The sequence below is a fragment of the Heteronotia binoei genome, chromosome 4 (genome assembly GCF_032191835.1).
Source record: "Heteronotia binoei isolate CCM8104 ecotype False Entrance Well chromosome 4, APGP_CSIRO_Hbin_v1, whole genome shotgun sequence".
NCBI classification, from domain to species: Eukaryota; Metazoa; Chordata; class Lepidosauria; order Squamata; family Gekkonidae; genus Heteronotia; species Heteronotia binoei.
In genome coordinates this window covers 164,171,610-164,186,855 of record NC_083226.1, presented here as the reverse complement: position 1 = coordinate 164,186,855, position 15,246 = coordinate 164,171,610, and the positions used below count along the sequence as shown (strand labels likewise).

Sequence of the window (15,246 nt, the reverse complement as noted above, 5' to 3'; positions counted from 1 at the left end):
CGCTACCTTAAGGAGTCTCAAAGCGACTTACAATCACCTTCCTTTCCTCTCCCCGCAACCGGCACCTTGTGAGGTAGAAAGGGCCAAGATTGCTCTGAGAGAACTGAGATGGGCCGAAGGTTACCTAGCAGGCTTCATGTGGAGGAGGAGTAGGGAATCAAACCTGGTTCTCCAGACTAGAGTTTGTCGCTCTTCACCACTACACCACACTTGGTCCCGATGTCAGGTGCCTTGCTGTAATAGAGTTAATCCTGAGAATTGTCTATGAATGCTGTTTTCTTGTCTTATCACTTCCTGACATTCCCAAAGCTTGCACCTGCTGTTTAGACAGGGGAAAGACTAGTACAGTTGCAACAATGTTTATCAAGAATGTAACCTTGCGAATAGTGCATGAAGCAAAGGGGACCATGGGGAGTAGCGGGGAGGGGGCTTGAACCGGCATGCTATCGCATTTTGCAAAGTATAGTACTCCTAACGTTCTGATGCATGTTAGTCTTAACTCGGACTTGGTCTGACCTGTCTGAACTACATGAAGCCTTAAATAAATGGAACCAATGATAGCCAAATGGACTGTTTATTGAAGAAGAAGAAGATATTGGATTTATATCCCACCCTCCACTCTGAAGAGTCTCAGAGCAGCTCACAATCTCCTTTACCTTCCTCCCCCACAACAGACACCCTGTGAGGTAGATGAAGATATTGGATTTCTATCCCGCCCTCCACTCCGAAGAGTCTCAGAGCGGCTCACAATCTCCTTTACCTTCCTCCCCCACAACAGACACCCTGTGAGGTAGATGAAGATATTGGATTTATATCCCACCCTCCACTCCGAAGAGTCTCAGAGCGGCTCACAATCTCCTTTACCTTCCTCCCCCACAACAGACACCCTGTGAGGTGGGTGGGGCTGGAGAGGGCTCTCACAGCAGCTGCCCTTTCAAGGACAACCTCTGCCAGAGCTATGGCTGACCCAAGGCCATGCTAGCAGGTGCAAGTGGAGGAGTGGGGAATCAAACCCGGTTCTCCCAGATAAGAGTCCGCGCACTTAACCACTGCACTAAACTGGCTCTCAAGTGAACAGGGGGTATGGTTGACACCCAGTTGCTACCAAACCACCCACTTCCCACCATGAATGAATGACTTTGGCTTATTTACTCACTTAGAACACAGCCAAGTTGCCTTTTTTTAAAAAAAGTTAGTTCCTACCACTTGCATTGCACAAACTTGTCAGAACTGATTACAGAAAGTTTGCAGCAAGGTGCCACTTCCCACTAGGTCTTTTTTCTTGACAGTAATTGAGAATGGGACCCAAAAACTGATGTGTGTACAAGGAGAACATGTTCTAGGATGACTCATTCATTTTCATTTCTTGTTACTGATGATCTTTCTTTCTATAGTCTCGTCTCGTGCTCCTGTCACTGCTTATTATCAGCAAGGCTGGTGGTAATTTGTTGAAATAAGCAACGTATCTGGAATGTTACATTTTCTCTTTTTTAAAGTCTAAGATAACAATGGTAATGCTGTACAAAATCTAGAAACATGTCTGGAATGACACAGTCATTTATATATCTGGTTTCGTGAGAAATTGCTGAAATGTCTGTGGCATTTAGATTGGGTAAAATGACTAAGTATTGAATGGAGAGAGAGACAATTTTTAGCCCAAAATAAGTAGCTTTGACATTTCAGATGGAGAGCAGACAGTGGGCTTCTTTACCACCTGGGGTACAACTGCTTGTTTGCCCTATAGAACGGAGGACTCACATTTGCCCTATAGAATGAAGGTCTCAAGTTATCTATTTTGAGATGGCACCCTGAAAAGTCCATATAGTCAAAGTGATGGTATTCCCAGTAGTAATGTATGGCTGTGAGAGCTGGACCATAAGGAAGGCTGAGTGCAGCAGAATAGATGCTTTTGAGCTGTGATGCTGAAGAAGACTCTTGAGAGTCCCTTGGACTGCAAGATGATCAAATCAGTCAGTCCTAAGGGAAATCAACCCGGACTGTTCCCTGGAATGTCAGATGCTGAAGCTCAAATTCTTTGGCCACCAAATGAGAAGGGAGCACTCACTGGAGAAGACTCTGATGCTGGGAAAGACAGAAGGCAAAAAAAGAAGGGGACAGCAAAAGATGAAATGGCTGGACATCATTACTGATGTGACTAACATGAATTTGAGCAGACTTCGGAGGATGGTGGAAGACAGGAGGGCCTGGCGTGACTTGGGGTCGCAAAGAGTCAGACTCGACTGTGCGACTGAACAACAACAAAAGCCCCAATCCACTAATAACTTCTCTTGAACAAAATGTTGTCTTGCTCCAGTGTTACTTACTGGCTTTGAAGCAGAAGAATTTACACTATTTTCCTTGGCATGGAGGAAGATCTGGGTGGATCGACAGCCTGTGGTCTAGATTTGGCTCTGTCTGTTTCTTATGTCTTGATCAAGAGTTTCTTTTTAGTGAGTTAAAGGGAATTTTTGAATGATCAAGGGGATAGTTCAAGATGAATGCAAAATAATATCATCCCATAATTCTGTTCTACTAATCACTTCCCAGTGCATTCTGTACATCTTGTCTGCTCAAATAAGTGACCTTTCACATCTGACCCACCATCCATTTCTTCAAAAACTCTGACTGATTTCTTCAGCTCCCCATCTCGTTGATGTTATCCTGGGATTTTGTTTGTTTCTCCTATTGGCTTCTGTCACCACCTTGCCAGTTCTGCATGACTCTTAGGAATGGACAAGAGTAGGGTGTTATAGTGGTTTCCTGAACTACCTGTGGCGCAAAGTGGTAAGCTGCAGTATTGCACTCCAAGCTCTGCTCACAACCTGAGTTCGATCCCAGCGGAAGCTGGATTCAAGTAGCCCGCTCAAGGTTGACTCAGCCTTCTATCCTTCCCAGGTCGGTAAAATGAGCAGGCCTTGGATTCAGCAGGAGCTCACAGGAGTGCATTCTGAGAGTTCCACCTCCTTCCCACCTTGTCCACTGAATAGTAGGTGCAGCTGCATAACAATCCCTGGATGAGCTCCACCACTTACAGAACGACCCCTGAAAATGAGTACCCAGCTTGCTGAGGGTAAAATGTAGATGACTGGGGAAGGCAATGGCAAACCACCTTGTAAAAAAGTCTGCCATGAAAACGTCGTGATGCAACATCACTCCAGCGTCGGAAACGACTGGTGCTTGCACAGGGCGACTACCTTTACCTTTAAGTTACCATGTCATATATTTTTTCTATATATACACATATTTTAATCAAGGGTTGTCCTTATTATCAACACAAATTGCCCTCTATATTGTGTTTTTTACAATTTTACTTTTCTTTTCCCCTTATTCCTTTTTTTATTTTGTATCCCCTTAAAAAGTTAAAATATAAAATTAATTTTTATGAAAAAAAGAAGAAGAAATGAACAAAACATTTTATTTCCATTAGGGTTTTTTGTAGCAGGGACTCATTTGCATTTTAGGCCATACACCCCTGATGTAGCCAGTCCTCCAAGAGCTTACCGTAGGCCCTGTAATAAGAGTTCTGTAAACTCTTGGAGGATTGGCTACATCAGGGGTGTGTGGTCTAATATGCAATGGAGTTCCTGCTACAAAACAAGCCCTGATTTCCATTCATAATTAACCCAGTTGTGTCAGGGGGTTTGTTTTTGCAGGCTGGGAGCCTACTTACTACACTTGGGTTGAGGCCCAGTATGTCTTTAGGTTGCTCTCATGGAAGTGTCAAGGGGCTTAGACAGGGGAGGGCCTTGACCCATCTTTGATTATGCCTAGAATGCCTTAAGTTTTCCCAGGAGGTGTTTCAAATCCCAGAGAATCTCAAGCAGGTACACATTCCAGAACCCAGGACTTTCTTTGAGGAGGAACACAGCAGAACACAGTTCCAGTTGACTTGGAGTCAGGGGGTGTGGCCTAATATGCAAATGAGTTCCTCCTGGGGGGTTTTCCTACAGAAAAGCCCTGTGTGGAATAATCACACATCAGGGGGTGTGGCCTAATATACAAATGAGTTCCTGCTGGACTTTTTCTACACAAAAAGCCCTACCAGGACCCATTGCCAGAATGTTTGATGTTTTTTTTTTCCTTTGCTAGTACCCAGTATTTCCTGAGGTGCTCCGTGTGCCCATGTGTATAGAAACAAAGCAGTTGCATGCGATGAAAAAGAAAATGGGCAGCCTTATAAGGAAATCAGGTCCTTCAAAGGGGAGGGGGGGCTTCTTTTTGCCTCAAGGTGTACAGCATGTCTAGTGGGGCAGTATCTCAGCAGGCAATTTGACTACATTAAATTCATCTAAAGAAATGATTCTTGGATGGCCCTTGAAGGGCAGATAGTTGGCTCTTGACCTGCTTGAGTCACTCATTGGAGAACCGGTTTGGTGTAGTGGTTAAGTGTGCAAACTCTTATCTGGGAGAACCGGGTTTGATTCCCCACTCCTCTACTTGCACTGCTAGCATGGCCTTGGGTCAGCCATAGCTCTGGCAGAGGTTGTCCTTGAAAGGGCAGCTGCTGTGAGAACCCTCTCAGCCCCACCCACCTCACAGGGTGTCTGTTGTGGGGGAGGAAGGTAAAGGAGATTGTGAGCCACTCTGAGAATCTTCGGAGTGGAGGGCGGGATATAAATCCAATATCTTCATCTACCTCACAGGGTGTCTGTTGTGGGGGAGGAAAGGAAAGGAGATTGTGAGCCGCTCTGAGACTCTTCAGAGTGGAGGGCGGGATATAAATCCAATATCTTCATCTACTTCACAGGGTGTCTGTTGTGGGGGAGGAAGGGGAAGGAGATTGTGAGCCGCTCTGAGACTCTTCGGAGTGGAGGGCGGGATATAAATCCAATATCTTCATCTACCTCACAGGGTGTCTGTTGTGGGGGAGGAAGGTAAAGGAGATTGTGAGCCCCTCTGAGACTCTTTGGAGTGGAGGGCGGGATATAAATCCAATATCTTCATCTACCTCACAGGGTGTCTGTTGTGGGGGAGGAAGGTAAAGGAGATTGTGAGCCCCTCTGAGACTCTTCGGAGTGGAGGGCGGGATATAAATCCAATATCTTCATCTTCTTCTTCATTAATTCATGTGATCAGTTCTTCCCACACACAAATGTGATTGTGAAACCCAGAATAGTTGTAGGGAAACTTTTTTGTTATTGCAGGCTTATTGGCACAGGGTGTCTGCTTGATGTTATTAGTGGTAGATGAGTGTTTCCCTCCCTGCAAAACCAAGATCAAGATTTCAAGTTATTTTTGCGCCATTTTTGTGAGTTACTTAAGTCAGTTTGCCTGGCAGTATCTAATATCCTTTGTAGCACCATCACTCTTGCCTTTTCCTATGGCACGTTGCTAAGGTATTGACTTGAGAGGCCATAAAGCCATAAAGCCACTTCAGAGGCCACATGTATCACTGCTGATCTCTTGAAGCAACAGAGAGGTATTTTAGGGCAAGGATCCCCAACCCCCGGACCGCGGACCAGTACCGGTCCGTGGCGTGTTAGCAACTGAGCCGTGAGTTGTATAATTATTTCATTATATATTACAATGAGATAATAGAAATAAAAGTGCACAATTGTATCATCCCGAAACCATCCCCCCTCCCCAGTCCATGGAAGAATTATCTCCCACAAAACCTTTCCCTGGTGCCAAAAAGGTTGGGGACCACTGTTTTAGAGGTCCCTGTCAGTCCAAAATAAATAAAAGTAAGGTCCAGCCCATGCTTCCTGCATGCACTAAGTGTGTACCCCGGAATGTTCCCCAGAACTGCCTGCAATGTGCTTGTGCATTATGGTAGGAATGGAGGGACCTATGTAAAAAATGTTCCCAAGATATAGAAAAATATATAACCACTACCATGGAAAAGGGGACTTCTTTTGAGCAAGGAAGTTGATTATTGCACTCCAGATTTCTTTCCTTGTAACCAGTAATTAATAGTGTATTGCCATAACAGCCAGCATGGTGTAGTGGTTAAGACCAACAGATTCCTAATTTGGAGAACTAGCTTTTGACCACTGTGTGACACAGAGTGTTGTAGCTAAATGGGCCATTGGCCTGATCCAACATGGCTTCTCTTATGTTCTTAAGAGCAGAGGTCCATCAGCCAAAAGGAACTCTCCATCTGAGGCAATGATGCTCTGTATTCTTGGTGCTTCGGGAAACCTCCCGATGGCACCTAGGCTTGAATCTCCTGATGTCACCTAGGCTGGGGGACCTCTTGATGGCGCCTAGACTTGAATCACTATGTGACACAGAGTGTTGGACCATATAGGCCATTGGCCTGTTCCAACATGGCTTCTCTTATGTTCTTATGTGACACAGAGTGTTGGACTGGATGGGCCATTGGCCTGATCCAATATGGCTTCTCTTATGTTCTTATGTGACACAGAGTGTTGGACTGGAGGAGCCATTGGCCTGATCCAACATGGCTTCTCTTATGTTCTTGTGCTTGATTCCCCACTCCTGCACATGAAGCCTGCTGGGCACCCTAGGGCCAATCACAGTTCTCTCAAAACTTTCTCAGCCCCACCTACCTTATGAGCTGCCTGCTGTCAGGAGAGGAAGGGAAGACAATTGTTAGCCGTTTTGAGACTCCTTAGGGGAGAGAAAACCAAGGTATAAAATCCAACTCTTCTTCAACATCATCATCATCTACCTTTCATACACCTCCTGTATCATATCGCTTTGCATGCAGCTTTCTATGGTATAGATGGATTTTATGCAGATGTGCTTCCAATAGCATGAACTTTTGGTAAACAACTTCAGCACTTTTGATTATTTTTTTTTCTTATCTGAAAAATAAAGGTGTAGCACTTTTTAAAAAAAAGAAGAGAGATGTACGGATAAGTCGTCCGTGTTTATGATTTAGAAGAGAACATATTGTAATGCATATTCATAAAATGGCAATCTTCACGTGTCGGGATCTGACACTCTGAATTCTCCGGTGGGTTAAGAAAGAATACATTTTAATCCATGTCAAAAATAAATACAGCATATGCCGTCGGAGCGCGTGGAAAGCGTAAGAGCAGCAGCCTGCCACCAGAAGCTGGTTCGGCTAATTGAAGGGCAGACGTTCACAATGAGCAGCCGTGGTGTCAAGGAAACATGTGCTTCCAAACAGGAATGCCTCTGTTTCTGGAGGGAGCCATTTAGGCGCTGCGCATCAGCTGGCGAATAAACGGCCCGCTCTGTTGAGCTGTGGGCCTGCACCCCCTCGAGCCGCTGTCGACATTTCCTCTTGTTGGACTCCTCTCATTCATCTTCCCACCATATGCTGACAGCGTGGGGCCGCTTGTCTAGCTAGAAGGGGGTTGGCAAGTAGCCTCAGCTGGAGCTGGGGCCTCTTCCTGAAACCGAATCAAACAGCTGGGTACGAGGATAATCAGACACCTGGCATCCAGTTCCATCCCCCTCCAGGGACTTCAATATGTCATCTCAGTAATACAATTGTCTCGGCTGGCATAAGAGACAGGGGAGGCAAATCTCGGTGAACTGAGCCTTTACGTAGAAATCAGGATGGTCAACAGATTGGAGATCCGTCCTAACCCTTCTGGCAAAAGACACTGTTGCACTCATGATGTAGAGCTAGTTTGGAGTGCCGTGTCACTCCTCTCTATGCATTTGACATGTAGCATGGCTCATCACATTATGAGTCTCCAAGGCTTTTTTGTAGCAGGAACTCCTTTGCGTATTGGTTCCACACACCCCTGATGTAGCCCTGCAAACTCTTGGAGGATTGGCTACATCAATGGGGTGTATGGCCTAATATGCAAAGGAATACCTGCTACCAAAAAAAAAAGGAGAAAAAAAAACCATGAGTCTCCATGATAGAGGTTCGTAAGGGGGACATGATAGAGGTTTATAACATTCTGCAGGGGGTGGAAATCTTTGACAAACAGGCATAGAACTCAAGGACATCCAATGAAGCTGATGGGCAGTAGATTCTGGACAGACAAAAGGATACACTTCTTTCCACAGTGAATGATAAAAATGTGGCATTTTCCACCAGGGGGTGTAGCAATAGCCACAGGAATGAAGAGCTTTGAAAAGGGATTAGATAGATTCATGGAGGATAGATCTAGCAATGGCTATTAATGGCTGCTAGGTCTGTCGTTGGCTACTAGTCATGGTGACCGAGGGAAACCTTCACATTCAGAGGCATTAAACTCTTAATTCCAATGCCAGGAGGCAACATCAGGGGAAGGTCTTCGCCTCTCTGCTTTTGGTTGGCCCTCCAGAGCAACTGGTTGACAGGATGTTGGACTAGATGGATGATTGGTCTAATCCAGCAGAGCTCTTCTTATGTTCTTATGAAGGCATTGGCCTCTATGTCCTGTTGTCTGCCATTCGGGTTGGACACTATGTGAGGCAGGATGCTGGACTAGAAGGACTATTGACTTGATTCAGCAGGGCTCTTCTTCTTATGTTCTCACATTTACACACTGTTCTCACACATTTCCTGTAGGGCCAATGAGTGTGTGGAAACTGTTCACACGATCTAGAAGAAATGTGGCCTATAGGTATGTCTAGAGTTGAGAATTTGCTTCCTCATTGTGCAATCTCCTAGCATTGGAGGAGAGCACATCAGAATATCATTTGTTACCTATGTAAGGCTGATCATGTGGGTCTTCCCCATAGAATCATAAAGTGGGAAGCGAACTCCAGGATCATCTAGTCCAACCCCTTGCGCAATGCAGGAAGCATAAATACCTCCCCCTAAATTCACAGGATCTTCATTGCTGTCAGATGGCCATCTAGCCTCTTTTTAAAAACCTCCAAGGAAGAGGAGCCCACCACCTCTTGAGGAAGCCTGTTCCACTGAGGAACCGCTTTAACTGTCAGGAAGTTCTTCCTAATGTTGAGCCGGAAACTCTTTTGATTTAATCTCAACCCATTGGTTCTGGTCCTACCTAATGGGGCCACAGAAAACAATTCCACACCATCCTCTATATGACAGCCCTATATGTACTTGAAGATGGTGATCATATCACCTCTCAGCCACCTCCTCTCCAGGCTAAACATGCCCAGCTCCTTCAACCTTTCTTCATAGGACTTGTTCTCCAGACCCCTCACCATCTTTATCACCCTCCTCTGGACCCGTTCCAGCTTTTCTATATCCTTCTTAAAATGTGGTGCCCAAAACTGAACACAATACTCCCACTCTGAAAGCAATCTGTGGGAGAGGTGTGCTTCACATAGGAAACACCTGTATGACCCATGGCTCACACATTTGGGGCATTCATATACATTCCACAGTGACTTGGGATCACCTCATGAGAAAAGGCTGCCATGCTTTTGTAAGCATGAGAAGAGAGCACATGGGATGCACTGCACTATGCATTAGAGCAATGACTTGGAAAAGGCATGACACCATAGAGGTTTAGGTTCAGTTCCTTGTGGCAAGAGTAGTACGTACCGATCTTACCACATTGTGAAATAGTCATCCATCACCTGGGGGAAATGGAATCCACCCCTAAATTGGCCACTCTCACGCGGATTGAAACCCCAACCATGTGAAGCGGCAAAATCTAAAAGAGAACAAATGGAAGTAGATCCAGGTGGGCAGTCGTGTTGGTCTGAAGCAATAGAACAAAGTTCTATTGTCTGGTAGCACCTTTAAGACCAACCATGTTTTATTCAGACAATGAAATGGGCACAGTGAGGAAAGCTACATATAGCTGGTGGGCAGTGGTTAAGCATGCAAAACAGTACCGAATTAGAATCTATGGCGAAATAGTACCATTAACAAATTGAAAGAACACCACAAATGGTGTCTAAACCAAACTGGTTGTTCTTTCAGTTTGTTAATTTGTACTGTTTTGCTATAGATTCTGATTTGGTACTATTTTGCATGCTTAAATCACTGCCCACCAGCTATATGTAACTCTGCTCACTGTACCCCGTTTCATTGTCTGATGAAGCATGCATGCACACGAAAGCCAGTTTGGTGTAGTGGTTAAGTGTGCGGACTCTTATCTGGGACAACCGGGTTTGATTCCCCACTCCTCCACTTGCACCTGCTGGAATGGCCTTGGGTCAGCCATAGCTCTGGCAGAGGCTGTCCTTGAAAGGGCAGCTGCTGTGAGAGCCCTCTCAGCCCCACCCACCTCACAGGGTGTCTGTTGTGGGGAAGGAAGGTCAAGAAGATTGTGAGCCGCTCTGAGACTCTTCGGAGTGGAGGGCGGGATATAAATCCAATATCTTCTTCTTCTTCATTCGGAAGAAAACTTGTTGGTCTTAAAGGTGCTACGGAACAAATGGAAGTTACTCCATATCATAGCCACAGTGGCGTGGTGAAGATTTCCATCTGTCTGCTTGATATGTTTCAGTTATTTTCCCATTTTTGGTGGGGAAAAATATAAGACAATGTGTCCAATCTTAGAGTTCAGCAAAATTCTCACAGGGGGTTTCAACAATGAAGCCCAGAAGCAAGTAATTTTTTTTTTGGGGGGGGGGAGGTTTTTAAGAAAGAGCACAATAAAATTTAGAAGTTCTGAAGCTCCACTCCTGTGAGCTCCTGCCCAAAATGAGGCCGGGGCTACATCCCCCTGATGTAGCCAATCCTCCAAGAACTTACAGTAGGCCCTGTAAAAACAGCCTTGTAAGCTCTTGGAGGATTGGCTACATCAGGGGAGTGTAGCCTAATATGCAAAGGAGTTCCTGCTACAAAAAAAGTCCTGGCTATATGTCAGTTGTCCTCTGAGTGGCAAGCTTCCAGTCTACCTTATCTTCATAGGGAACTGGTGCAGGTATGTTGCTATGAAACGGAGTGTTACAACAAAGCGTCAAATTAACTAAGATGCAAGAACCGCCTATGGATCCCTCTAGCTGCTGCTGTTGTAACTTGACAGCGTCTGATCCTTGAGCCTTCTGAATAAAACTGCTTTAGTCTTCAAGGTACTCCAGAACAAATGGCAGTGACTCCATATCTGAGGTTCTGATGTTTCTTTCCCTCTTTTTCCCCCCCTCTTCCCTCCATCTTCTAGGAAACGTGCTACTCACAGCGCTGGCAAAAGGAAGGGCAGCCAGAAAGACCTGAGACCTCCGGATCTTTGGATACACCATGAAGAGATGGAAATGAAGAATATCGAAAAACCCTCCGGTTCTGATCCATCAGGAAGAGACTCTCCCATACAGAGCTGTCAAGAACTCACTCCAGGCAGCCATGCCCAGTCTGAAACCCCGATGGGCAGCAAGAGTGCCTCACAGTCTGGTAATATTGCCCATGTCCTGTTTGCAAAGGGACAATTCTCCCATACAAATGCTTCCCTTGCATGCTTTTCCCTTGTTGGCTCACAGAAGCATGAATGTGTGGGAGGGGCCAGGGCTCAGTAGTACACAATCTGCTTTATATTCAGACGGTCCCAGATTCAGTCCATGGCATCTCTTATTAAAGAAAAAAATTCAAGCGGTAGGTGATGTGGAAGACCTCTGAGCAGGGCCAGCCCTCCCATTAGGCAAATTAGGCATTTGCCTAGGGTGCTTGGCTGGGGAGGGCACCAAATTGAGCCCTTGCAGCCTGTCGCCATAGGCAAATGCCCAAATTTTGGTGCCCTCTCTGATGAGAGAGCAAGTGGGGAGGGCACCCGGCTGGCACGCAGTCTCTGTGGGGTGGGGAAATTGTGAGGGCGGAGAAGTGGGGAGTCTGCCTGGGCCACCCCGGACCCTATGGCCAGCCCTGTCTCTGAGATACCGGAGAGTCGCTACCAATTATATACATGGTTACTGTCCAGTTGCATCTGACTTACGGCAAGGGGATTTCAAAGTATGTGAGAAGCAGAGTTGGTTTGTCATTGCCTTCCTCTGCATAGTCTCCCTTGGTGGTCTCCCATCCAAGGAATAACCATGCTTAATTTCTGAGATCTGACGAGATCGGGCTATACCAGGCCACACATTGCCTCAAATCACTGCCAATTACAGTCAAGCAACAGACTTCGATAAAACAATGGTCTGATCCCACAGATCACCAGGCCTCAGATTCAGTGGGAGCTCACAGGAGTGCAGCTCCTGAACCTTTCTGAGAGTTCCACCTCCTCCTCCTGAGAGTTCCACCTCCTTGTCCATTGAATAGTATGTGCAGCTGCATAACAATCCCTGGATGAGCTCCGCCACCTATTTTTCTACAAAACGACCCCTGCATATCACCATTTGAGGTGTACAGCATTTAATATCAGCCCTTGGACTGACCTTTAGAGAGCAATTAGATCCATTTAATGGAGAGCTAGTGGTGTCCCTCTACGGTGTGCGCTGGGAGTAGTTTAGATTGGACTCCAGAGCTGGTATTTCCAATTTCCCCAACACAAAAGCCAAAGTAAATTTTGAGGTGGCTCTTCAGGCGAAACAACCGAGCGACGTCAAGGGAGGTTAAAAGAGTTTGAATAAGATGAACGGCAACATTTCCAACAGGGGAGGGGAGCAAGACTGAAATGCTTAGGGGTGGGGAGAGGCTGTTTCCCCATGGCAACTATAATGAGCACTCTAGCTTTGATGTGTTCCAGGGGGGGGGTGGCCATTTTAATGGAATGTGGAAAGCGGCAAGCCAAAAGCAGCCGGCCACCAATGCGTTCGGCCTGTCGGAAACCTGCTGGCCTCTGAGGAACAGGTGCAAAGCTTTAGAAAATGTTATTGTCTAAGAAGGAATTAATATTGCTGCTAATGTTTGCTTCACCATTTATTTCAGATGGCATTTAAAAAAAAAAAATCTCTGTTTGTCCTTGGCAGGAGGACAACAATCCCAGAATAAGTAGCTAAACGCCAGGGAGAAGCAGCAAGCGAGGGCAATTCTATTTATACGGTTACTTCTAATGATGTCGCCAGCATTCGTAGAGGCTAGAAGTGAATTGTAATGCTTTCCGCTGATGCAAGGCCAACGTTATTAGTTCTAAGTGTTCTTCTCCAACTTGGACTGTGATTCTGCTGTGAAGCAATATCTTGCTTTCTGACCCTCCCCTGGGCCAGTTTGGTGTAGTGGTTAAGTGTGCAGTCTGGAGAACCGGGTTGGATTCCCCACTCCTCCACTTGCAGCTGCTGGAATGGTCTTGGGTCAGCCATAGCTCTCGCTGGAGTTGTCCTTGAAAGGGCAGCTTCTGGGAGGGCTCTCTCAGCCCCAGCCACCTCACAGGGAGTCTGTTGTTAAGGAGGAAGATGAAGGAGATTGTAAGCCACTCTGAGATTCAGAGTGAAGGATAAGGTATAAATCCAATATCTTCTTCTTCTTCTTCCTATGTCAGGCATCAGGGATCAGGAGAAATGTACAAATACCTTTTCCCCACAAACACATCCCCGCTGACCCTTGCTCCATGCCAAGAATATGGCAAAAAACTCCAAGATCCTTGGCCAAACCGGCCTGGAGAAAAAATGTTGACTCACCCCAAAGTAGCAATCAGCATTTCCCTGGGTGTGTAAGAAAGGGCCACAAGGACTAAGCACTGATGCAACCCTTTGGGTATTAGGCCACACATCCCTGACGTAGCCAATCCTCCAAAAGCTTACAGGGCTCTTCTTACAGGGCCTACTGTAAGCTCCAGGAGGATTGGCTACATCAGGGGTGTGTGGCCTAATATGCAAAGGAGTTCCTGCTACAAAAAAAGCCCTGGCTCTAACTGTAAAGGAAGTTCTTTCTAATGTTTAAGCTGGAAACTCTTGATTTAATTTCAACCTGTTGGTTCTGGGCCAACCTTCCAGGGTAACACAAAACAATTCTGCACCATCCTCTATGTGACAGACTTTCAAATACTTGATGGTGATCATATCACCTCTCAGCTGTCTCCTCTCCAGGCTAAATATACCCAGCTAATTCAACCTTTCCTCACAGGACTTGGTTTCCAGACCCCTCACCATCTTTGTTGCTCTCCTCTGAACACACTCCAGCTTGTCTATATCCTTCTTACATTGTGGAGCCCAAAACTGAGCACAGTACTCTAGATGAGGTCTAACCAGAGCAGAGTAAAGCGATACCATCACTTCACATGATCTGGCCACTGTACGTCTGTTCATACAGCCCAAAATTGTATTTGCCTTTTTTTTAAAGGCACCACATCACACTGCTGACTCACACCTAGTCTTCAATTATTCTTGCCAGCATTTAATGGAATCCATATTATGCACAGCACTATCGCAACCCAATCGGTGCCCCTATTCGTAGAGCTGAATTTCTCTCTTAACCGACTCTCTCTGTTCAGCATCCTTCTGCCAAACACTGCAGCTCCTTGACAAGAGGTTGATTTGGTAGCTACTATTAAACAACCATACGCTATTAACTCAAATGCGGTATTTAAATGCGGTGTCATTAAACAGACATTGAGACTTATTTTTGTTCCCCAAATGCTCGACTTTTAAACTCTCAAGGTTCATTCGTATATGAAATGGCCGCGAGTTAATGGGTGATTATATCCTGCCTTTTAAACATTGCGGCCGGTCGCAGAGAAGGCGGAATACTGATGCAAGCGGATAGAGAGTGTGAGAGAATTGGGCCACTCCCACAATGGGGTTCTGCTTGAACTTGAAGGGAGAGAAGAAGAAGAAGATGATGATATTGGATTTATATCCCGCCCTCCACTCCGAAGAGTCTCAGAGCGGCTCACAATCTCCTTTCCCTTCCTCCCCCACAACAGACACCCTGTGAGGTGGGTGGGGCTGAGAGGGCTCAACCTTTCAAGGACAACCTCTGCCAGAGCTATGGCTGACCCAAGGCCATTCCAGCAGGTGCAAGTGGAGGAGTGGGGAATCAAACCCGGTTCTCCCAGATAAGAGTCCGCACACTTAACCACTACACCAAACTGGCTCTCCAGTGGCAACAAACAACGTGGAGGGAGACAATTGTAACTATATTTGCAAAGCGTTTTTTTCTGTAGCAGCTGGGAAGTGAAATGACCATTAAGCCATGGTGGAATTGAAAGAAATTAGCATCCTGAGAAAATGAGAAGCAGTTTCTTGCGCTACAAAGTGATGCTTAAAATGCTCTGTGGTGGCGTTAGGAGGTGACGCCTTCCAAGTGACCAATTTTCTTCCCCCAGTGGAAGATTTCACCAGGACCCTTTTTGTAGCAGGAACTCCTTTGCATATTAGGTCACATACCTTTGAAGTTGAAGAAGAAGAATTGCAGATTTATACCCCGCCCTTCTCCCTGAGCCCCATGGCGCAGAATGGTAAAGCTGCAGTACTGCAGTCCTAAGCTCTGCTCACGACCTGAGTTCGATCCCGGCGGAAGCTGGGTTCAGGTAGCCAGCTCAAGGTTGACTCAGCTTTCCATCCTTCCAAATTTGGTAA

General features: G+C 46.0%; 1 protein-coding gene across 1 annotated transcript in view; it reads left to right on the top strand.

Annotated features, from left to right (window-relative positions):
• The window catches only part of DCC (DCC netrin 1 receptor), a gene marked incomplete at its 5' end in the record, with an annotated part of 1,016,990 nt that overhangs the window by 939,868 nt on the left and 61,876 nt on the right, over window positions 1-15,246 (top strand). The window contains one exon of the mRNA XM_060236603.1: window positions 10,965-11,191. Within this exon, the coding sequence (XP_060092586.1) occupies window positions 10,965-11,191 (227 nt within the window). The remainder of the gene's footprint in view (window positions 1-10,964; window positions 11,192-15,246) is intronic.